Below are 24476 nucleotides of genomic sequence, written 5' to 3'. Positions count from 1 at the left end.
GACTGATGTAATTTATGAATATATGAAAAATCTTATGGATTTGGCTTATAGATAAGTGATCCATGGAGGGAATGAGCTGCCACTCTCCCATGAAAGAAAAGGGGAAAATTGAGGGAACTGAATTGTGGGAACTGGGTGAACCATATCAGGTCCATCTTGTGAATCAATTCTGGAGCTAGCTGAGTTCCCTACTCAGTTAGTGGTATATTTCACTTTCTGTCTTGTGGGAAAACTTTATTCAGTTGTAAGAATTGGGGGAAAACTCCATTGCACTGTTTGAACCCAGCTCTGCATACTTGGGAGGCCTGTTTAGAGATCCTTAATTAAGACCAGAAACCCAATCAGACCCCAAAATTGATACAAGTAGTTTTCTCACAATTATACATCTCAAGCAATGTCTTTTCTGAAAACTGGCCCCATACTGATCACTCATTTACTGTTATCATGTTCCTCTGATTTTTCACAGATATGTGGGGGAAGTGGAATATCCTTTTGATTTCAAGGAACTGCACCTGTTTCCTCTTCTAACCAGTAAAGTCCCTGATCTTTCTTCTACTTAGAAGTCAGTTTATCCAGTGTTATATTCTGGTTATTTCCTCTTACTCAATTGGTCTTACTTGATTGTTTTTAATGTATACTAATGTGTCTCCACCTGCGTTTGAGGTCCACTACCAAAGTTGAGGAAGGAGACTGGTCCCAATTTGTCAGGCAAGTAGCAGCATTGCTGAATAAACCAAAATGCTCAGAAGTGCAAGCCTTTTTTGGTTTCCTTAGTCATTTCATCTTCCACTTGCCACAAAAAGGCAAATTATCACCTGGGAATGGAGCAAAGGAAGATTGAAAGAAGGATGATGTCAAGGTGATTTGAAGTATGGAATATAAGTATTAGATAAGGCCTTCTGCTAAGAGAGAACAGGGAAGGTATTGGTACGGGCAGCTTGAAGAGCGAAAATACACTTTGGGACAGACTTTCAAGACTGTGATAGTTCATCGGGAAGAATAAAAAGATTGGCATACAGGAGTGAGGGTTCAGTTGAGACAAGATAACACAAACTTATAGTAGACCTAGTCAACCGGATTTTATGATTTCTTCCATTTGTGTTGGATATATAGTCATAATAAACAGATTTTCTAGCACTAAGTTGGGAATGCAGCTCCTTGCATGTGATAATCATTTGTTTGCCAGATGCAATAACACTTGGGCCAGAAGTAACATAAAATCTTAAGGCTGGAAGAGACCTCAGATGTTACCTAGACAAATGATCACCTAGCTCCTGCTTTCAAAATCCTCTATATGTTTAAATGCATAAATGGTTGTTGTCCTTTATTCTCAAAGAGGATCAAAATGACATCACTATGTTGGAATAAAGGTACTGTGTCCAACTCTGCACAATACAACAGCTTGGAACATTTTACCTCAGGTCAGGTACAGTCCATATGAACATTTGGAGTGGCGATGTCTCTAAATTTGTGCATATGTGACAGTTGCTAAATTTTCTTGAAACAAGAGCTGTTTTCTTTCAGGTCTTTTTGACCACAGAGTAGAATCCTCGTCTGCCACAGTAAGCAGGCCAGGGTTGGGTAAGGTAGACAATTTTTAGGTCACCTTTTCTAATCCCTTCCTCACACCAGGAGTTAAAGGGTAGTCCAAAAACAGCTGCTCAGACACCCAGGTGGCTACCAAATCCCACTCCTGGCTTCCAGTGAGAAGAGGTCCCTGTGGCCTGGCCACCTGTGTGCAGCACTGTGACTACCTGCTGCTTGGTCACTTACCTGTCAACACAGGGCTTTGAAATAGGTAAAAATGGTAAAATGGAATAGGTGATGTTTTCTGAGGCACATAAATACACACAAACACGCTTATCACAGTCCTTTACCTGAAATAAAAGGTTTATTTTATACATGTTACTTAGGAGAAGCAATGTGGCATGGTGGAGAGGGAGGAAGACTTAGTCCTCTCTGAAACACATAATGCCTATGTGACTACGGGGTAGCATAGCAAGGTCCATAAAACTTTTAAACTTCTGTAATAGTTTTCACGTCTGGTCTCTGAAGTTCTATATTCCTTTCTTATGTGTGTAAGAAGTTGGTTTTGCTCTTTAAAATTATGTAACAACTAGTGCTATACTTCTTCACTTTGAGGAGGAATTACTAAATGGATAATCCCTTTTGTAACATGCATTCTGGGCTGCTCCCTCAACTTGAACTTGTACTGGCACTCATGGGTTGGGTCCTCAGAAAGGAGCTGCTGCCAAGAAGTTTTAGAAGGGTATCCAGGAGCTACTCACTCCTAATAACTTTGCAAGCCCCCACCAGCGGTTGGCAATCAACCAGAGGACAAAATTAGTTCTTAGCAAAGATATTTACTAAGATGATACAGCAAAGGCAAGTTACAACCCCCCCCCCCCCCCCATAAAATTAAAGTATGCCCTCCCACAACGTCCTCCAGAGGAGTGGGCATACACGGGATAATCAGGTCTTCACGAGCATGCGGCCCAAGCAGTGGGAACTCCAGAGCCTGGAAGTCCTCTCTCTCCTCGGGGAACCCAAGATCTAGCCCTCAGTGCCGTGTTTCTGCGGGGAAGATCCGGCTGGGCTCTCGATCCCTTACCATCTGCCTTCTCTGCAGCAGGGGTCCTGTTCCGCCTTCCAGGGAGTGTCTTTCTACACAAATGTCTCTCAGCTGTGCCTACAACTCTCAAATGCGTGGACGGGAAGCGTCCCGAGGGGCGCTCGCTGCCAGGTGCCACGGTCACGGGAGGGAGGCAGGAGAATTCTCTGCGTGCCCCACAAAGCCAAGCCAAGCCATGAATCTCCCCGCGGGGCTTGGCTATTGAAAGCCCCCAAATAATGATTACGAACCAGGCCTGAATGCCGCGGCTTCTTCCCCAGCCCAGTCCTGCACTGAAATAGTTTCTTTCCTAACCCCCATATTCTCTCTCTGATCCTCAGGGTGGAGGCCCACTAGAAGCTTAGGAGGCTGACGCCACTAAGACCCTAGGCCTACGGGTAACTCCCCCTCCGCTCCCCGCCCCCTCCAACGGAAAGCGCGGCGCCTTCCCCGGTCACGTGACCTGGAGAGAACAAGGAACCGTCGGATCCGCCTGGGCGCACGTTCTTGTGCGTACGCGCCTATGCGTGCGTGCTTGCGCACGTTCGGACGCACACCCGCCCACCCCTGACCTTAACTACGGAGATGGATAGATGACGGCGCAGCCTATCAGCTGCTTCTGTGTGCTTCTTTCTGGGGCCTCGGCGTGCGCGCGCGCGCGCAGTTCCCTGCCTCCCCTCAACCCCTTTCCGGCTTCCCAGGCAGTATGGCTGCCACAGCCACGATGGCTACTTCAGGTTCTGCTCGGAAGCGGCTGCTGAAGGAGGAAGACATGACAAAAGTGGAATTCGAGACCAGCGAAGAGGTGGATGTGACCCCCACCTTCGACACGATGGGTTTGCGGGAGGATCTGCTGCGAGGCATCTACGCCTACGGTGAGCAGGGCGCGGGCGCTGCCGGGGGCCGGCTGGCCGAGGCGGGCACGCACGCTGCTGGGAGGGAAGGACGCCCGGGCGGGGGAGAGAAGGGCAGATTGTGTTCAGGGCCAGTGCTACGAGGTGCGCTCTGGTTAGGTCGGGTGTCGTTGTAGGCCTTCGGGCAACGGGCAGCCCGAGCAGCTCCAAGCTCCGCCCCGCGGTGACCTCATTGGGAGGCCTGCCTGCCCGCTTCCCTCGCGGAGTCCTCGAGCTCGCTGCCCCGAGCATGCTACGGAGCCCGCGGAGGGAGGGGTGGGGGAGGAGGAGCACGCTTCCCGGACCCTCATAAGCAGAGTAGCAGAGTTGGAGAAACCATCTACTAACTTCAGTCTAGTTCAACCTCCCATCTCTCAGCTGGGGAAAACTGAGGCTCCTAGAGGGAAGTTCCACAGCCAGTTAGTGGCTCTTGACTGCTATATGCTTGCTGGACTAATGCATTTTTCCACCAATTAAAATCCCTCTATTCTAGAATCTTTCTGCTTTGTATCTTTATTTTCTTTGGGAGATGATCGATCTCTAGTCCAACTTACCTCATTTTACAAATGAGAAAATGAGCTTTCACAAAAGGTTTCTTGGGAATGTTTGAACACTGAAAGTTAGGTACTCCAGAGAACTATAATTGGCTTAAGAGGAAAACACAAGTCTACGTTAGTTAGAATTCCAGCATTATAAATCGTTTCTATTTTACAGTTCGGTAACCTATCTTTAAAGTATAGTGAGGTTAGGGTGATGGAAAATTTGCATAAAATTTTCAACGTAATTATATTTTACATAAAGTTCACTTTACAAAGGTTTTTCCTCATAGCATCCCCATAAGGTTGGAAGTACAAATATTATTATTCCTATTTTACAGAAAGATATACTGAGACTTAGAATCTATTTTTGCTCAGTCTCTTGACTCTAATGTTGGGGTTCATAGTCATATCCTGGTCTTGAAATTCCAAATTTAGTGCTCCTGCTACAAGATCATTATTAGTAAAGTAGCAGATAGTGATTTGTAATTAATAAATATTTAATTGAAATATATTAAATGTTTTTACTTAGCCTAACAAAGGGGGTGAGGGTGTAGCATTTATTAAACACCTTCTATGTGCCAGGTGTTATGCTAGGCACTTTAAAAATACTATCTCATTTTATCCTCAGAACAATCTACTATTATCTCTTTTTTAAAGTTGAGGAAACTGAGGTAAACAGGAGTTAAATGCCCTGTGCCACACAGCCAGTAAGTGTATGAGGACAGATTTGAAGTGGAAAAAATTCTCAGTACATTAATGTGAAAAAGTTATTGAGTTTAGGCTAGATGCTCAGTGATTCAGAAGACCCTGAAAATTCATAAGGAAAAATATTTTGAATTTTTTATTCAATAATAATATAAACTCCTAGTTGTTATTTAAATCTTCTTCACAAGCTAGCTCTTCACTAGCGAAGGACAGACTGACCACCTTCTAATCTTATTATACTTAAACACACACACATTCAGCCAGACTGCCTCATGCTGATTCTCACACAAGGCATTCCATCTTCTGTCTCTGCTGCTTTTCCATAGATTTTGTTCCCCATGTTTGGAAAGTATCATGGTGGGCCCTTCAGTTCTCCCAGCCTTTGATTTGAACTTCTGACCTATAGCATCTGCTTTGATATGGCATTTTTTTTTTTGACCCACCTACATAAACTCTTATTTGGACTACCAACTGTGCAAAAGCTGGTTTAACTGTGGACTTGGGGTAATCGCTGAAGAGTCATTTGTTATTTCAGCATCCATAAAGGGTAGCAACTCTTTTTCCAAGTGTTTCAGTATTATCAGTTTCTTCTATCTGAAATAGATAGTATATTTAGCAATACTGTAAACTGAGAGTCTTTAACTTCAGACTTCATCTTACCAACAAATCTTCAATTATGAACACAGATATATAAATTTTTTCTTGTTTTTAAGTAATTTCATTTAAATGACAAATATATTTTATCCCCAGTATCTCACATTTATTCCTTCCTGCCCTTTGAAACCACTACACTAACTCAGGCCCTTATTGCCCTCTCATTTGGATTGTTATAAAGCCTCCTAATTGGTTTTCTTGATTTTAATCTATCTGTTTTCCAACCAGCTTCCACACAGCTGCTAAAATTGACTGTGTATGCCACTGCTTCCACCCCTACCCCCGCTTGCCTCTAGAATGAAATAAAAACTTCTTAGCCTGACACATTTTACATTACTCTTCTTTATAAAAGTCTACATTTCCAACCAGACTGATAAAGATTTCCTAAAATAATGCTCCATTTCCCAGCTCTATGAGTTCACACATACTCCTTCCCCATACATGGATATCTACTCCCTCTTTATCTTTGCCTCTTAAAATCCTTAGCTTCATTCATAGCTCAGTTCAGGGAACACCTCATTTCCTGATGACCTCCATCCTTTCGTTTTTAGTGTTGTCTTCCTGAGATTATCCAGTTGTGGACCTGTTAGGTAAAGGTCACATAACAAAGTAGTGGTAAACCTAAGAATAGAATTCAGGGCTTCTGATGATCTTTAGCCTGCTCTTTCCATTGCACCAGTTCTTTTCAACAAACATTTATTACACACCAGCTTCATGTAGAGCACTGTGCTAGATTTACAGAGAGGAGTTTGGAAGACACAAAGTCTCTTCATGAGGTTTAGTCTAGTTGGGCAGACGTGACTCGTGGATAGATAATTATGATACAAAATAACAGACATCTGTTGAGCGGGTGCTATGTACAAAACACTGCCAGACCTTGAGGGAGACACAGTCACAGGTTCAGTGTTGGAAGGTACTTGAGGCTGAGTAGTACACACCCACACCTGAATGTGACTTCTCTACAACAAACATATGCAACTAGCAAATTTTCTTTATCTTATATATTTCTGTTCCTATTAGTATTATTAAGCTTACTTCCTGCAAGCTTCCCCCTCCTGAATTCTCTTGTGTGAAAGACATTATTATCCTCTTAGTTATCTTTGATTCTACCTTTTCCCTTGCTGTCCCTACCCAGCAAATCTGTGAATTCTGTGGCCTGTAATATTTCTTGAATTATCCCCTTTCCCCCCCATTCTCATTGATCCTCCTCTGTGCAGGTCTTTATCCCCTCTCATCTATACTATATAATTTCCTTATAATTGTCCTTCCTATCCTTATTTTATCCCCCAGTGCATCACTTTTCATACTGTTGTGAATATCTTGGCACTTAGTAGGCACTTAGTCAATGCTTGTTGATTAAAATATATTGTCTGCTCAAGAATTTTGAGTGTTTCTTCATTGCTTCCTCAACCTGTCCTTCAAAGCATTGTGGAATGAAAGGCCTCCACCATCTGACTCAAATTCACCTTTCAGACTTACTTCATACTGTTCCCTTTCACATGTGTGAACAACCAATTTGAATCAGAATTTGAGAGAAGGGATCTCACTGGTTAAATAGTTCAATTCATAACCAAAAGAACCCCCACTATAACATCTGACAAGTGATCATCCAGCCTCTACGTGAAGGTCAGGTCAGCAATGAAGAAAAATACTGCCTCTCAGTGCCCTTTCTACTTTTCAATAGCTCGGATATTTAGAAAGTTTTCCCTGACATCAAGCCTAAATTTGACTCTATGTAAGTCCTGTCCATTGTTTCTGGTTCCGCTCTTTGGCCAAACTGAAAAAAGCTAGTCTCTCCTCCACGTGATATTTCTTCAAAAGACAGTTATCCTATTCCTCTCTCAACTCGTCTGTAGGCTAAATATCTCCAGTTTCCTCATCTGATAATAATAATTTGCATTTATATAGCCCTTTAAGGTTTGCAAGCACTTTACATATTAACTTATTTGATGATCACAACAAATTTGATGCTACTATCCCCATTTTACAAGTGAAGAAATTGAGGCACAGAGAGGTCAAGTAACTGGTTCAGGGTCATACAGCCGGTGTCAGTCCACCTCAGTACCTAATTATCTAATTATTATGGCATGGACTCCAGCCCCTTTCCCTTTGGACTTCTGGACTTTTCTTATCCTGCCCTTTCTTGTCATTCATATCTTTGAATTTATGGTTAAATAAGTGGAATAAGACAGCAACATGGGTATTACATGCGAAGTTCATTAGAGTTGCAAAATCTTGCTGTGGGAAAAAACTTAGCAACATGGCTTCATGGATTTAGCATTTGAGTTGGGCTTTAAGGGATGCGTAAAAATTCATCAGGCAAGTGTGTATGTGGGGCTTAGGTATAGGCAGTACAAGTATAGGGAACAGCATGAATGACAGTATGAGCTCATGATACCTCAGAGCATGTTTAAGGGTACAGGGAGATGGTTCATTGTGGCTAGGGCATAGACTGTGGAGTCAGCAATACTACACCATTGAACATGGAATCACAGGACCTAAGACAAAATCCTAACTTTGCCATTTAATACCTGTGTGATTTTGGGCAAATCTCTAAACTTTTGAGGGTCCACTTTCTTGGTTGTGAAATGTAAAAGTTGACCCAGGTGATACCTAATGTCCCTTCCAGTTTTTGATCTATGAGTAATAAATAACCTTTGCATTGGTCATCCCATATACCTGGAATGCACTTCCTCTTTACCTCCACCTCATACAGTCCCTCTCTTCATTTAAGGTACAACTTAAGCATTTTTCTTTCTTTTTTCCCCAATTTTTGTTTTTATTTTATTCTTTAAATTAGTTTATTTAATTTTAATTTTCAATATTCACTTCCATAAGCTTTTGAGTTTTAAATTTTCTCTGCCTTCTTCCTCCCCGAGATGCCATGCCATCTGATAAAGGCTCCACATATACATTCTTATTAAATATATTTTCACATTAGTCATGTTGTAAAGGAGAATTAGAATAAATGGAAGAAATCATGAGGAAGAAAAAGCAAAACAAAAAAAAGAGAGCAAATAGCATGCTTCAATCTGCATTCAAACTCCATAGTTCTTTCTGTGGCTGTGGGTAGCATTTTCCATCACGAGTGTCTTTTGGAGTTGTCTTAGAACCATGAATTACTGACAAGAGGTAAGTTTATCAAAGTCATAGCACAGTGTGGCTGTGTGCAGTGTTCTCTTGTTTCTGCTCATTTCACTCAACATCAGTTCATGTAAGCCTTTCCAGATTTTTCTGAAGTCTGCCTGCTCATTATTTCTTAAAGCACAATAGTATTCTATTACTTTGGTATACCACAACTTGTTCAGTTGATGGGCGTCCCTTCAAGTTGCAATTCTTAGCCACTACAAAAAGAGCTGCTATAAATATTTTTGTACGTATGAGTCCTTTTCCCATTTGTAAAGCAGTTTTCCTTTTTAAAAAATTAACATTTTTTATTTTTCCTGAATTACATGTAAAATCTTTTAACATTAGTTTTAAAAAATTCTTGACTTCCAAATCCTTCCTCCCCCCTTCCCCTATTGAGAAGGCAAACAGTTTCATATAGGCTATACATTTGCAGTCATGCGAAACATATTTCCATGGTAGTAATGCTGTGAAAGAAAACAGACAAAAAAGAAGAAAAAATAAAGAAAATGTATGCTTTGATCTGCATTCAGACTCCATTAGTTCTTCTGGAGATGGATAGATTTTTCATCATAAGTCCTTCAGGATCGTCTTCGATCATTGTATTGCTGAGAATAGCTAAGTCATCCACAATTGGACATTTTTTTCCTATGTGAAGTTTATCTGGATTCTATCAGCTAATGATCTTCCTTCATCCACATCCCCAACCACGTTGCATTTAATTTTTGTATATATTTTATATATACTTCACCTATTAGAATGTAAATTCCTTCCAAGTAAGAATTTTTTTTTTAATAGTCTCAGCACTTGGCCCAGAGTAGATGCCAAATAAATATTTGCTGGTCGATTGATTAATAGAAGACTAGAAAGATAAGTGGAACCATGTTGTAGAGGGCATTAATGTCAGGCAGAAAATTTTGAACTTAGGAGACACAGGGAAGCACTGAACGTCACTGTTTATAGTAAAGATTATTCTGGAAGCAGTATGAAGGATAGATTGGTTTGGGAAAAGATTGGAAGCAGGAAATCTGGAAGTGACTATTGTAATTGTTCACAAATACATAGGAGGTATAAGCAGAGTTAGCTACATGGGAAAGGAGGGGTTGAAAGACTTAGTAGTAATTGAGCAGGTAGTGGGAAAAGATAGAATTCCAGGTATAAGGAACAGCATGAACAGAGAAAGACCCAAGTGAGAAAGCACAAGGTATATTTAGTTGATTGCAAATAGTCAGTTTTTACTGGAGTGTTGAGAATGGTAATCAGTAGTATGAGATATAATTGGAAAAGTTGGATGAAAACCAGATTGTGGAGAGGACTTTGAATGCCAAATTTTAAAGAATTTAAACTTTATGCAGTATTTAATAAAGACATATATAGATAGATATACAAATATAGACTTCAGCAAGATAATTCTTGGGAAAAGGGTACTTTGGAGGTAGGAAAAAGGAGCCTGTAAAATAGTAATGTCTTTTGTAATATAGTGATAGTTTTGAGATTGTAGTAGTAGAGAGATTGAAGTGGATACAGGAAAAATTATGGCAATAGAGTCAACAGGAGATGGTAACTGGTATCAGAAATGACACCAAGATTTTGAATATAAGAAAACTTGAGTAAATGATGGTGTCATTGATAGATACGGTGAAGTGAGAAGGAACAGGACAGTTGGGTGGGGAATGAAAAAAATGGTTTCCGATATATTACAATTGAGATAACATTAGAGAAAAGGGAACTATGGGATTTGGAGCCTTCTTGTGTCCAATGCTAGCTCCTCTGTCTCATTCTGTGAATGGTAGGATGTGTAAAGATCACTAAGCTGCCCAAAAGTACAATGAACTACCAGTAACACAGGGTTACGAGTTTCCTGTCATTGGTGGTTTTCAGGTAGAAGTTAAGATGGTCACTTGGCCAGGGACATTGTAGAAATACAACTTGAACATTTTAATGTTGAGATTAGCAAAAATTATAAATGGCTAAAGACTACATGGGCAAGATTTAATGCTATACTCCATGTAAGAATAATTTAATTTTATATGTGTATATAATTATAATTGTTTACTGATAATAAGTAAGTTAGAGGTAGCTCACATGTGTAGTGTTATTTTTTTAATGGACAAAGCAGGCATTGCTGAGATTGGTTAAATAGGGAAAAGGTCTAAGTCTCTTCTAAAGATCTCCATCTTTCCCATCCCCAGCAAGAAGATTTATCATTTCATTGATTTTTAGTCTCTTATCTTACAATGTGACCCTTTTTGGATCCTTCATGATCCCTCTCCCTGAAATGATTTGGGATCAGGACAGAACCAATGGCTAATCTTATCCCATTTTACCCATTTTATATTCATGGACAACTGTATCGCTAGCATCCTGATTCCTCTTCACTCAACAAGGATTTGTTAATTATTATATGGGAAATACAAAAAAGTAAGACATGGCTACTAACTCAGAGAAGAGAAACTAAAGTATACAAGGTAATTAGCATTCAGTTCAGCTTATGATTAAATAAGCAGTAGATTTTTTAAAAAGTATGTTTGGCTTGCTAGTGGAGTTCAGAAGAGAGATTAGTTAAGAGCTGAAGTGATGATAGAAGGCCTTGAAGGTAGATTGGAATAGGTTGAGGGAAGGTTCAGCACATTTCAAGGAGGGAATTGGCACGAGCAAAGACATCTCATTGAAGCCAAAATGTCATCTGTAGCTTTGTTCGACCCCCAGTTTATCCAGTAGTCAGATTTCTGACTTCTGGATCCTCATCAGTCTATGTATGTATACACAACCTTGAACTTGGAAGAAAAATAAGCAAAAAGACTTTTGAGCAGAACAATAAGAAAATTGTTTATCAGTATAAATCGATGAACTTTACTCCCAGAAAAGAATTCAACTACCATAGACCAAAATTATTTTATTGCCCTTGTTTTTCTGTATAATGGCTAGAGAGAATGCCTCAAAATGGAGTTCCATCTGCCAGTGAAACCACAGGTCCAGGTCAGAAGTATATTGTATAAAATTGGGTTTTTAAATCTTAATTTTCCTCTGACAGCTATCAGTTTTTTCTAGTTTGTAGCTTAATGCTAGATTTGTGAACTGAAAATAGAACCAATAGAACCAACTTACTCAAAGTGACAGCACGGGAAGAGTAAAAGCTAGAAAAAAACAAACAGCAGTCTGGGAACATGTCCCTGTAACACAGGGAGACACTCTTACATTTCTTATCAGTCATCACTGAATTACAGTGATAACTAAATAGATATAGATATTATAAATAGATATCAATATTATAGTCCAATATGGATATTCATGACAATGACCCTGAACAATCAAGAAAACAATTAAAAGCTGCCTATTATACTATGTTTACTAAGACAGGGAAGTATCTAAAACACTTTAGAAAGTTTTCCATTGAGACCTGAACTGATTCGAAGTGAATTGAGCAGAACCAGGAGAACACAGTAACAGCAGCATTGTGCAGTGATCAACTATAATTGACTTAGCTCTTCTTAGCATTACAGTGATCCAAAAGATTCATGATGGAAAATGCTATCCACCATCCAGAGGAAGAACTGATGGAGTCTGAATGCAAGTTGAAGCATATTTCACTTTAGTTTGTCATGTTTTTTTATGGAAGTATGTTTTTTACATGATTGCACATATATCAAATTGATTACTGTCTTATGGAAGGGAAGAAAATTTGGAACTCAAAATTTTATTTAAAAATGAATGTTAAAAATTGTCTTTACATGTAATTGGAAAATAAAATACTATTTAGAAGAAAAAGGTTTTCTATCAAAATATAAAATTAAAATGTTGGTATTTAAAGGTAAATATAACCTTCATTTATTTAGAAAATTCACTTATCCTGGATAATTCATTGCTCATTAATGTCAGATAATTGAAATTATTTCTGAATTAAATTGTAACAGCATCAAAAATTGACCAGTAGAGATCTTAATAAGCAGTCAAGTGGCCAAAGACAAGAAATATAAATTTATTTGAAGAGCCTGACAACTCTTTTTTGTTATTGTTACACAAGGGATGGTTTGATTGGGATAGGAGAGGGGAAAACTGTTTCCTGAAATTACTGTGATATAAAAATTGAAGGTATAAATGAAAATTCAGCTTTTTAAGAAAATATAGCCATAGAAAACAGAAAGAAAACCTTTCAGATGGAAGCAAAGTCTGATGCATTTTTAAATATTTCATTTTATAGGTTTTGAGAAACCATCAGCTATCCAGCAGCGTGCTATAAAACAAATTATTAAAGGAAGAGATGTCATTGCACAGTAAGTTAATTTATATAATTAATAAAGAAATCAGAAACATTCTAGGAGGAAGAAATTGTTAGCTTCTTGGCTTTGAGAAAAGTTTTGTTCGATGTTGATAAAAATTTAGCCAGCTTTCTCTATTTAATGTAACTGGAGATGTATTTTACTTTTGTAATTGCTCTCTGGTAAGGGACTTTTTGGTCTAATACATGTTATTTTTTTCCCCACAAGACTTATTTAGTTTTCACTTGGCACTTGAAATGATAGTTCAAACTATTTCATTTCTAAAATCTTTATTTCTGGTTTGTCTAATTTAATAAAGGACTTTCTGTGACTTTTATTATTTGAAAAGGATTTTAATCTATATGTTGAAAATAGAGAATTTATTTAAGAACTATAACCCTTCAACGTTTGTACATAACTAGTATCTTATCTTAAGCTACCTTATTTTGCCAATTCTGTTTTGTCTGATTGGCTAAAAAGTACCTGTTTCCTTGGTATCTCTTTTAGGAGAGTGACCTTTAGATATCTGAAATGATCAACTTGGGAAAGCAATGTCTAGGAATTAAAAAAGAAGGGAAGCTATTCTTTGGAAAATATAATGCTCCCCAATACTTTTTATAGCTTTGGGTTATAACTTTTAGAAAGATAGACTTATAAAAAGATACTCAAGGCAATTTATGACTTGTATATAGGATAATGCTTATTATCCAATAAAGAATTGTATGTTGAATATGTTATGGTAATTCCTTTAGGGTATGGATTGAGCTAAATGGTCACTGACTTCCCTTCCAACTTTAAAATTCAGTATTATTTAAATATAGAAATCAGAAAACAGTGGGAATTTGAGGTTGTATTTTTTTTTAGTTATTGGAATATCATTGAAATAATTGAGGATTTTCTCATGCTCAAAAAACTTATTTTAAAGTTTTTATGCTTTTACAGGTCTCAGTCTGGTACAGGCAAAACAGCAACATTTAGCATTTCAGTTCTCCAGTGTTTGGATATTCAGGTAGATCATGAATATGTACTATTATCTACTAATGTGTAACAAAACATTTAAGAAATTTAAGTACTGTTTTGTTTTTTTTTAATGAATTTACAGTTTTCCAGTAAAAGAACAAGAAGCTTAAAAAAAAAAATCTTGTTCTATTTGAGGTCATTGGAATTGAAATGTTTATGATATCCTATATTCCTATATTTGTAAAAAAAAAAAAATTGTCTCCTTTGGAAATAAAAAAATACAAAATAAGTCATATAGTTAAAAAACTGACATCTGAGTTTTGACATATTTAGAACCTGCAATTAAGGTACTCAGAATTTTATGGTGTTTTCTAAGTTAAATTTTGTTTCAACAGGTGCGAGAAACCCAGGCTTTGATCTTAGCCCCAACCAGGGAATTAGCTGTACAGATTCAAAAGGTGAGTGAGGACACTGAGAAAAGTCAGTAAATTAACAACTATTGTTTTTGTAATTCTAATTAGAAATACAACTGCTAGAGAGTTTATCTTCTGTTTGCATTTTTCTTTCCCCTAAAAAAAGAACATAGAATCTTTTTCTAATTCCTATTAGTTGCTATAAATTATTATATATTTATTAATAGGTCTGTAATTTTATATTATTAGTTTGTAAAATGCCTTGGTCTTTTTTCATTAAAAAATGAAGATGGGGCAAGAAAAGTCAAGTGGTGATTAAACTAAAAATGTTATATTTGTCTTAAAATAACTATATACATATACTTAGCATAAGGCTATGCTGTTTATAGCTTTTAAAGTTGAATTTTAAAAAGCAAATGAGAATTGTGCTTTTTGTGGAAATATTTTAGAGGGTGGGATGCTGCTGGACTAGAGAAGGGCAAATAGTAGAACTTTCAGAATAGGGAAGAATATAGTCTTCAAGCTGTATAAGCCAGTGTGCTTGACTTCAGTTCCTGTAAAAATGCTAGAACTTACAATTAAAGCAGCTGTTAGTGATATGAAAGGTTTGTGCCAGACTATCCATTTCTTTTTGACTGGTCTGTTAGAATAGAGGGTGAGGGGGACTGTTATACGTATATATATTTTACCTAAAATTTAGTAAAACATTTGACCGAGTCTCCTGTTTATCTTACAGAAAAGATAGAGAGATGTGATTTAAACTTGTGTACTACAGAAATTTGGACAGATTGAATGACTGCCTCCAAAGAATAGCAATTAATGATTTGTTGTCACCTTGGAAAGAAGTCTCTAGTGAAATGCCCCATGGATCTGTTAGTATTTTTAATTAATGACTTAGATAAGAGTATAGATAGCTTGCATATTAAATGTGTAGGTTAATGCCGGAATAGACGATAATAGCTAATTATTGGATGACAGTCAAAATACTAAAAGGTTTTGACATTCTGAGCCTAATGCAATAAGATGAAATTTAATTGGGATAAGTGTCTTATTTGTCAGTTAAACAATTTCACAAATACAAGGTAAAGGAGTTATCATTAGATAACAGTTCATCCAGGAAAAGATCTGGAGATTTCAATGGACTGTAAAATCAAATTGATAAGCAGTCCAAAAAAAAACTATTGTAATTGTAGACTGCATCAAGAGTGATATAAAGTCCAGGTAACAGGAGGATTACTCTTATTTCTGATCAGGCAACATATGGAGTATTTTCATTTCTGGGTATCATATTTTAAGAAGCACATTAATAAGGAGAATGTCTAGAGGCCACTGACTAGGACCATGAGATCACAAGATTTAGTCCAACCATCTCATTATACAGGTGAGGAAACAGAAGCCCAGAGATGTTAAGTAGCTTGCCCAAGACCACACAAATAGGGCATACAGGTAGTAAGCAATTAAGCAGAGATTTGACTCCAGGCCCACTGTCTTCAAATCTAACATCTTTACACTGCCATTCCATATGAAGATGAGTTAAAGGAAATTAAGATACATACCCTGCAGAGGAGATTACCTGGGACGGGGAAGGAGTAGCAGTAGTTGTCTTAAGGTGTCATATGGAAGGCAGGTTAGGTTTATTCTGTTGGCCCCAGAGGACCAGTGGGAATAGTGGGTAGAAGTTTTAAAGTAATAGCTTTAGGTTTGATGTAAGGAGGAAAAACCTTCCTAACAATTAGCACTACCCAAAGGTATAATGACTTTTCTCCTGAGGCAGTGGATTTCTTCTTCAAGGCAATATGGTGTACTGGAAAGACTGCTGAACTGAAATCCTGGGATTTGAGTTTGAATCTTGACTCTGCTACTGTATAACCTTGATTAAGTCTCCTAATATCCCTGGTCTTCAGTTTCCTCTGTGGTAAAATGAAGGAATTGTTGGACTACGTGATTTCTAAGGCTCCTTCTAGCTCTATTCTTTTAAGAATAGGAACAATCTATTTTTGAATTCAATAAACTTAAAAGTCTGCCTTTGTAGAGATTTTTGGGAATATAAGGCAATAATTTTTTTACTCTTGTATTCAGGGTCTTCTTGCTCTTGGTGATTACATGAATGTCCAATGTCATGCCTGTATTGGGGGGACAAATGTTGGTGAAGATATCAGGAAATTGGACTATGGGCAACATGTTGTGGCTGGTACACCAGGTCGTGTATTTGGTAAGCATGTCATACCTTGCCAGTTTTGTTCCATATTATGTTTTGTTTTTTAAATCTTCTCTTGATCCCTACCATGCATTGAAGCTGTCATTCTGTTTTGTCCTTCCTGTCACAACCAAACTTCTAGAAAAAACTTTCTACTTTTGTTGCCTATTTTTTCTTTTCATTCATATCACAACCTTTGAAAACTCTTGACTTCCAACTCATCAGAAAACTGAAACTGCTTTCTCTAAAGTTATAAGTGATCTTTTTCTAAAATAATTTTTGGTAATATTTTGGTCTTATATTTTTATTTTAGATCACCCCTCCTAGCAAAGTCAAGGGAAAAAAAGATATTCAGTAGAACAACATATACCTGAATGGGAGCATATGTGCCACATCACTGTTTCCCCTCTTCCAAATGACTTCTCCCTGCCCCTCATCTCTTATTCAGAACAAAGTTTGATCATTGTAATTATACACTGTTCATTTTACTGGATTTTTTTCTCCCTTCCATTTACATTTTTTTGTAATTACTATGGATGATTTCCTTTTTCTGCTTACTTAGTCATTTCATATTTTCCTATGTTTTTCTAAATCCTTCATTTATTATTTTAAATTATAGTGCAAAATTTTGATAAATCATTGTTAAAAATTTCAGTTTTTAGATATTTCCCAGTCATTGGACATATATTTTGCTTTAAGTGCTATTATGAAAAGTGGTAATAAAAACATTTTGAAATATATGAAGCCTTTGGGTCTTTGACCTCTTTGGGATTTATGCCTAGCAGTGGCATCTCGGGTCAAGAGTATGAATAGTTTAGTTACAATTTCAAATTGCTTTCTAGAAGACTTGGCTGAAATTACTGCTCCACTAAGAGTATATTAGTGTGCCTGTCTTTCCACAGCCTCTCCAACATAGACTTTTACTGTTTTTGTCATCTTGGCCAGTTTGCCTGATGTGAGTTAAAGGCTCAATTGTTTTGATTTGCATTTATCATGTTATCAATGTTTTGAAACAGTCTTTCATAGAGTTATTAATAGCTTAAAATTCTTTTTTTAGAAATTCTTCTTATCCCTTGACCCTAGAGAAAAATAAGGTAGACAGTGTGGTAGTGGTTATATTCTGTTTTGATGGTGTTAGGTGAAGAAGGAAAAGGATAGGAGGGGACTATACTGTGAAGATAAGGAGTATAAGACAAGAGAACTCACTACATGTATACATACACATGTACATACATACACACATCAGCATGCCTAAAAGAGAAGTCCTCTTTCCCTCCAAATCTACCATCCTTTCAGTCACAACTTTCAGAAATATTCTCAACTCCTCATTGTCCTTCACCCCACATGATCATCAGTTAACAAATCTTTCCACTCCCACAACATTCTTAAATACAACTCTTCTCTTCATACATAGCCATTACTGTATCTCAGATCCTTATCACCTGTAATCTGGACGACTCTTAGTTGGTTGTCTTGCTTCATGTTTTTCCCTTTTTTTTACACAGTTATTGAAATAATTTTTGTTTGGCGTCTAAAGGCCTTCACAACTTCACTTCAACTTAACTTTAAGCCTTTATACGTTATTCCTTCAAGCAGTGTTCAGTGCAGCTAAATTGGCCTTATTGCTATTTCTCACCTATGTCACCTCCTTCTCTCTCTGTGCCTTTGTACAGATTGTCCTCTACATGACTGGCACGCACTCGTTCTTCACATCCACCTCTTAGAATCCCTAGTTTCCTTCAAAGTTCACCTCAGGCACTTCTGCAAGAATCATTTCCTGTTTCTTTTTAAGCTGCTTTGTTCCTCCTAAAAACATTTCTCTCCCTCTCTCTTACTTTCATATATATGTATTTGTGCATGTGTGTGTGTTTTATATCTTGTCCCCCATGATAGATTGTAAGCTTTGTTAGGACAGAGACTATTTCCTATCTTTAAATCCTCGGTGCCCTGCACATTGCCTGTCACATAGTAGGCCATTAATAAGTGCTTATTAATTGATTGGTTAATGGTATTTCACAGATGAACTTAAGTAATATTTCGATTTATTGGTTAACCAGCTAAAGTCTTATGTTTTTATCTGGTTTAACATGGAATAACAAGGACAAAAGTATTTCTCAGTATTATCTTTTTTATGCTGATTTGGTAGATATGATTCGTCGAAGAAGTTTAAGAACCCGTGCTATCAAGATGTTGGTTTTGGATGAAGCTGACGAAATGCTTAATAAAGGTATGCTTGGCTAAGGGTAAAGAATAATGCCATTTGTACCTTCCTAAATTTGAGAATGTATTTAATAACTTACATCTTGAAAAATAGTTTGGGGTATTTTGGTATATAAACCTTTGGGTTATGTTCATATTTACATGGAAGGGTTTGAGACTATCATGGTCAGAAGTGTATAGTCCTAGTTGGTTGGATTTAGTATTACTAGTTTTGTTACCACAGTTGGCTAAAAACGTAGAATAGGATGAGACCAACATTTTCAGTTTTATTCTGATTTACACTAGTTGTCTTTTTTTCCTACCTGTATAATGCCAACTAGCTAGTCTAGATTAAATAGGTAGTATTGTTCATAAAGAGGCATTGGGCTTTGTAATGTATATGGATTAGTGTAAATGTTGGAAGAACAACTCAACATATGCCGTGTTGATGATTAGTCATTAGTATTATCTTCCTGTATGAAGGACAACACGTTATTTTTATTTTCCTTCATTTACCATGGTGGGATATAGTAAAAGCCATACTTCAGTATTTTTTATGTATCTATTTTAGTTTCCTGTTTGCAAATTTCTCTTTAGCATTTTCCCAATAAATTCTGCTTCTTTACTTGACCTCGGAGGACAAAAATGTCTCTTATGATTCTGTTCTGTTTATTTGTACCTAGTTAAGGGTAAATTGTGAGCCATTGTGTAAGAGGAAGGAGGAATAATTGACAAATCACAGAAGTGAAAGGAGATGGGATCAGAATCATAGTCTTAGCAAAGAAGAGAGATATTTCCTTGTCTTAGGAAGGCCTCTAGGAAGAAACATTAATCTACAAGTGAAGGCAATAGGGAGTTGTGGGCTTTAGAACTATGGAAAAAGATTGAGTGTACCATAGTGGGGATGGTGCTATATAGAGTTAGCAAGAGGTAAAAGAATTAAGTGTCCCTAAGAACCCAACTGAGATTAAATAACATAAATTTGTGGTAGACCCAGTTATTCACTTCCATGATCAGTGGTTTCCACTGCCTCTAGACCTTGGGCACTCAGAACATTCAGGGTCATGGAAGAGCTAGTTTTATTACTCACACTAACATTGTTGCCTTTTAGGTAACTTTGGTTCTAAGAGTCACATCTAGGATTTTTGGGTAATTGGTGGTGTGTGTGTTTTGCAAAGATTCGGCAATACATGTGGTTGAGGAAAATTTTAAGTACTAGACATAAAGTTGGGAATGGGAGTGTTTTTGTCCATGTACTGCCACTGACTATCTTTGTTACCTTGAAGGTCACTTATTCTCTCTAGGTCTTAGAGAGATTACCTGTGGTGTTTTGAAGAGAAAACTAAATAGGAATTTAGGGTATTTGGATTCAAAACTGAGCTCTGCTACTTACTATCTATGTCCACTTAGACAAGTCACTTATCCACCATAGATAGATGCTATAGACTAGGGCCTCTTTGGTCCCTTCTAGTTCAAAATGTATGCTTCAAGGTCATTCTACAGCTAAGAACAGTTAGGCCCCAAAAGATTTAGTGAATTGCTGGTGATCACACTATCAAAGTAAAGACTATAATCTGGGTATAAATGCTTTTTCCTTACCCCAATGTGCCTCAAGAGACTTGACCCAGATAATCTCTTATATCCCTTCTACAAATCATATAGAATTATCAGAAATTAAAGCTGTAAAAATTTGTTTTAGCTTCCTAACTTGAAGAGACCCCAGAAGTTGTCTGGTTTATGCCAACTACTTACTTTGTTTACTACCTATATTACCTTGGGTAAGTCACTTCTCCTCCCTGGCTCTCAGTTTCCTTATCTTTAAAATAAGAGAATAGACCAGGATATCCACTGAGTCCCTTTCAGCTCTAAATACATGTACCATGAAACACAGTAACGATTATGATACCTATTTACATGTATTTGTTCCATTTGTATTACAGAGCTAATGCATGTTCATTTATGTGCATTCTTTTAAGTGTATTACTCCTGGCCATCTGCTCACAAAGTTGTTGGTCTATATCTGTGATTTATTTGGTGAAATCTTAGAATACAAATCAATTCATTTGGAGCTGAAGAGCCTCAGATAATTCTTTGGGGCACTGTGAGAATGGAGGTAACTTGTCCATGGGTCAGCACAGCTAGCGAATGACAGATAAAGAATACAAAATCATTATACTCGCAATACATTGGAAAAAGTAGAAGGAATATTACATCTGAGTGATTTGATTTCTCTTAACAGGGTTCAAGGAACAAATTTATGATGTGTACAGATACCTGCCTCCAGCTACCCAGGTGGTTTTGATCAGTGCCACATTGCCTCATGAGATCTTAGAAATGACCAATAAATTCATGACTGATCCAATTCGCATCTTGGTAAAACGGTAAGTGAACTTGGAATTAATTTTCCTCGATTAGTATAGTATCTAACTCAATAATGAATTAGACCATTTAGTATAATTATTAATGTTAACTATGTGCTATTTAGGTTGGTTTGTTTTTTAAATTAAAATTGGGAGAACTCATGGTTCTTCATCTAACCTAGTTATAATGTCAAATAGGTACATTTCGGGTAAAAGTCAGTTAGTTGGTAATGTGCCTAATTATCTCAAGTTGAGTTGATGTTATATTGGTAAGAGGTTTTGCAGGGATTATGGTCCTTCAAAATATGACCAACATTAAAGAGTTTTGTATAATTTTTTTTTAATTCTTCTTTAAGTGATGAATTGACTCTCGAAGGAATCAAACAGTTTTTTGTGGCAGTGGAAAGGGAAGAATGGAAATTTGACACTTTGTGTGATCTTTATGATACCTTGACCATCACTCAAGCAGTCATCTTTTGTAATACCAAGAGGAAGGTATGCCAGTCATTCTTTGCCTAATTGGGAAAAAATTGGGGGCAGGTTCCATTATCAACTTAGATTATTATTTTTAGGGAATTAAAAAACTAATTGTTTCTTAATTTGCCCTTATAGGACACTTTCAATTTTATCTAATTCTAAAAACTCATTTGATCTTCTCTATGGTATGGGTTTTGGTATTGAGGTATGGGGACTCAGTATTTACTAGGGTAAATAGTAATGTTTATAAATAGTAAAGCAATGTTGCAGTGCCAGTACTTTCTAAAGAAAAATCCATTAACTCTTGCTATATGAGGTATGTGGTAGGTGACTCCTGTCTCCTCCTGGTGAGGGGTTGGGCAATTGTGATTTCTGTGGGTTATAAAATTAATTCATTTTTTAATATTCATATGAGGCCTTTTAATGACATGAACTATATTTCAATTCATTTTAGAATAAAGAAAATGCTGAGTGGCAGTAGCTTCATTTTTCCATAAAAATAATTATCAAACCACAAAATTGTGTGGAGCTTTACATAAAGTCTCTGGTCTGACAAAATAATGTTCTGATTAGCAGCATCTGGGCAAAATTACATTTTTTAAAACCTCCAATTAAATTGAACACAGTTTTTGTTTTGTGAGGAATGTTTTCTTATCTACCATTCTTTTATTGACTCTGCTTTTTGCCAGACTAGCACTGAATTAAAATCCTCAGGTTTGGCTAAACCATGTATCTATGAACTTAACTTTGATTCTGATTGTTTTGCTTATAGGTAGATTGGCTGACTGAGAAGATGAGAGAAGCCAACTTCACCGTTTCATCGATGCATGGAGACATGCCCCAAAAAGAGAGAGAGTCTATCATGAAAGAGTTTAGATCTGGTGCAAGGTTAGCATAATTCAATAGAATTGTTATGATTAGGGCAACCTTAAAGAGAGGTTAGGGTAGGGTGTGATGTGATTACTTATGTAGTGAGATTTTAGACACCTCCTGAGAGGCTCTTGTTTCAGAATACTACTAACATATCACAATGCCTGATATTTTCACTTCAACATATCTCTTTACTTTGTCTTTTGGGCTAAAGCGTTCATGTGTCCAGGAATCCTTTTTAAAGGTATCCACCAGTAACACAGATAAACATACAAATCTGTTCAATAAACTTGTAAGTGCATAGTACAAATAAGGCTCTATTTTAGGATAGTAGAAATACAAACATGAAAGAATCTGAATATGAGATAAGAAACAAAATAGATCTTGTAGACAAGATAAAAACCAATCAGAGACTAGCAAGATAGCATACAAGTCCCTGTAGGAAACATGGATTTAGTAATTTGAGGGTGAAGTTAGGCCTAGAGCTAATATAGGTGGAATCTTTGCAATAAGAAGTCGCTGGTATGCTAGAGGACACCGTGAGGTCAGTTTGATACCTTAGTATGGTGTAGGGATACAGAAAGAAGAGATAAAAGAATGTCCAACTTCCTAATTTAGCCTAATGTCAGGAAGACCTGAATTCATATCTAGTGTGAGACGGTTAATAGCTGTGTGACTTGGAGCAAGTCAGTTAACCTCTTTTGCCTCACTTTCTTCATCTGTAAAATGAGAGCAATACTAGCACCCACCTCCCAGAGTTGTTGTGAGAAGATCAGTGAAGTGTTTGTAAAGCTCTTTGTAAACCTTAAAAGCATGATATAACTGCTGGGATGATGATGAAGATGAAAATGATTATGCTTAGTCCATGTTAGTCTTTTTTTCTTTATCATCTTCATTCTTTATATTTTATTTCTCGGTTTCTGTACTTTTAGAAAGTTATTTTTCCCTTAATAATGTAGCTAGCAGAAAATTATATGAAGGGATAATGTGGGTTTGAATTTCAAAGAAACTGGAAGACAGTATACAGATCTACCTGGTTAGTTAATTATATACATGTGATGGATTGAGAATAATACAAAAATAAAATAAAATCCTGTTTTTCTATTGTTTGGTAAAAAACAGTGGATCAGGAAATTTAAGGAGGCTAGTACTGAATAGCTAAATTAAGAAGGAATCTAATGTCTTACAGAATAGGAATAGGCCAAGTAGAGTTTCATAGGAGATGTTCTAGAGACATAGGAAAAACAATCTGTCATAGCACAGCTTTTCCCATAGTTCTTCTAAAACCTGACTTCAATGTACTTTTCTCCACCAAATCAAGTTTGGCAAATTGTAGGGGTGGTGGAAGAGTTGGTTTTTTTTTTTAAACTATTTGCCAAGCTCATTTTAAAGTAGTGTAAGCCAGCCAAGATTTATGTTAAGGCTAATATTTTACACAACTAAAAAATTTTTTGTTTTTTTCAGCCGGGTACTTATTTCTACAGATGTCTGGGCTAGAGGATTAGATGTTCCTCAAGTCTCTCTTATCATCAACTATGACTTACCCAATAACAGAGAATTATACATACACAGGTACTTGAGTGTTTTTTTCTTTATTATTTTCTCATCGATATATTTACTGAATAATTATAACTAAATCTTTTTTGTTTTCTTCTTAAAGAATTGGGAGATCAGGTCGATATGGCAGAAAGGGTGTTGCAATTAATTTTGTAAAAAATGATGACATACGTATTCTAAGAGATATTGAACAGTACTACTCAACTCAAATTGATGAAATGCCCATGAATGGTAGGTATATCAAGAGGTCAGCCTCAAAAATTTTTATATCCCCTAATCTATGGTGTAGGATATTTTTCGAGATTTGTAGAAAAATTCAGTATTGATGTATTATACATTTTTGTTCACTTTTCAGTTTTTTATGGCCTTATTTCATTTATATCTCATTTTTATTTTAGTTGCTGATCTTATCTGAGGAAACAACTTTGAAGACCAGTTGGAGACTATTTCGTCAGTTTTGTACTGCATTTGGAAGTTGAAGAGCTTACTGTATGCCATATAAGTACAACTTTTATTTAATAAGAGGGTTTATTTGTGTTAAACTCTCTTCACCCAACTCCTTCCCCACAAGCTGCTCTTTGTGGGATTTCTGCCTGCCTGCGTGTAAATTATGCATTAAGTCTTTTTCATTAAAAAATAAGAAATTTTCACATAAA

General features: G+C 36.8%; 1 protein-coding gene across 1 annotated transcript; it reads left to right on the top strand.

Annotated features, from left to right (window-relative positions):
• Positions 1-3153: 3153 nt before the first annotated feature.
• On the top strand, positions 3154-24476 carry EIF4A3 (eukaryotic translation initiation factor 4A3). Its single transcript, XM_072645233.1, has 12 exons — positions 3154-3486; positions 12730-12802; positions 13730-13796; positions 14143-14205; positions 16240-16372; positions 18504-18584; positions 20796-20937; positions 21273-21411; positions 22166-22281; positions 23728-23835; positions 23924-24051; positions 24219-24476. Exons 1-12 carry the CDS (start codon positions 3318-3320, stop codon positions 24233-24235), a joined length of 1236 nt encoding a protein of 411 aa, XP_072501334.1. The 5' UTR covers positions 3154-3317; the 3' UTR covers positions 24236-24476.

The sequence above is a fragment of the Notamacropus eugenii genome, chromosome 2 (genome assembly GCF_028372415.1).
Source record: "Notamacropus eugenii isolate mMacEug1 chromosome 2, mMacEug1.pri_v2, whole genome shotgun sequence".
Taxonomy (NCBI): Eukaryota; Metazoa; Chordata; class Mammalia; order Diprotodontia; family Macropodidae; genus Notamacropus; species Notamacropus eugenii.
Note: the sequence above shows the minus strand (reverse complement) of the source record. Positions and strands in the feature narration are given on the sequence as shown.

Coding starts and splice junctions, on each gene's coding strand:
- EIF4A3 (XM_072645233.1), top strand. CDS start 3,318: ATGGCTGCCACAGCCACGATGGCTACTTCAGGTTCTGCTCGGAAGCGG. Junction 3,487..12,729: donor GCGAGGCATCTACGCCTACG/GTGAGCAGGGCG, acceptor TTCATTTTATAG/GTTTTGAGAAACCATCAGCT. Junction 12,803..13,729: donor GGAAGAGATGTCATTGCACA/GTAAGTTAATTT, acceptor ATGCTTTTACAG/GTCTCAGTCTGGTACAGGCA.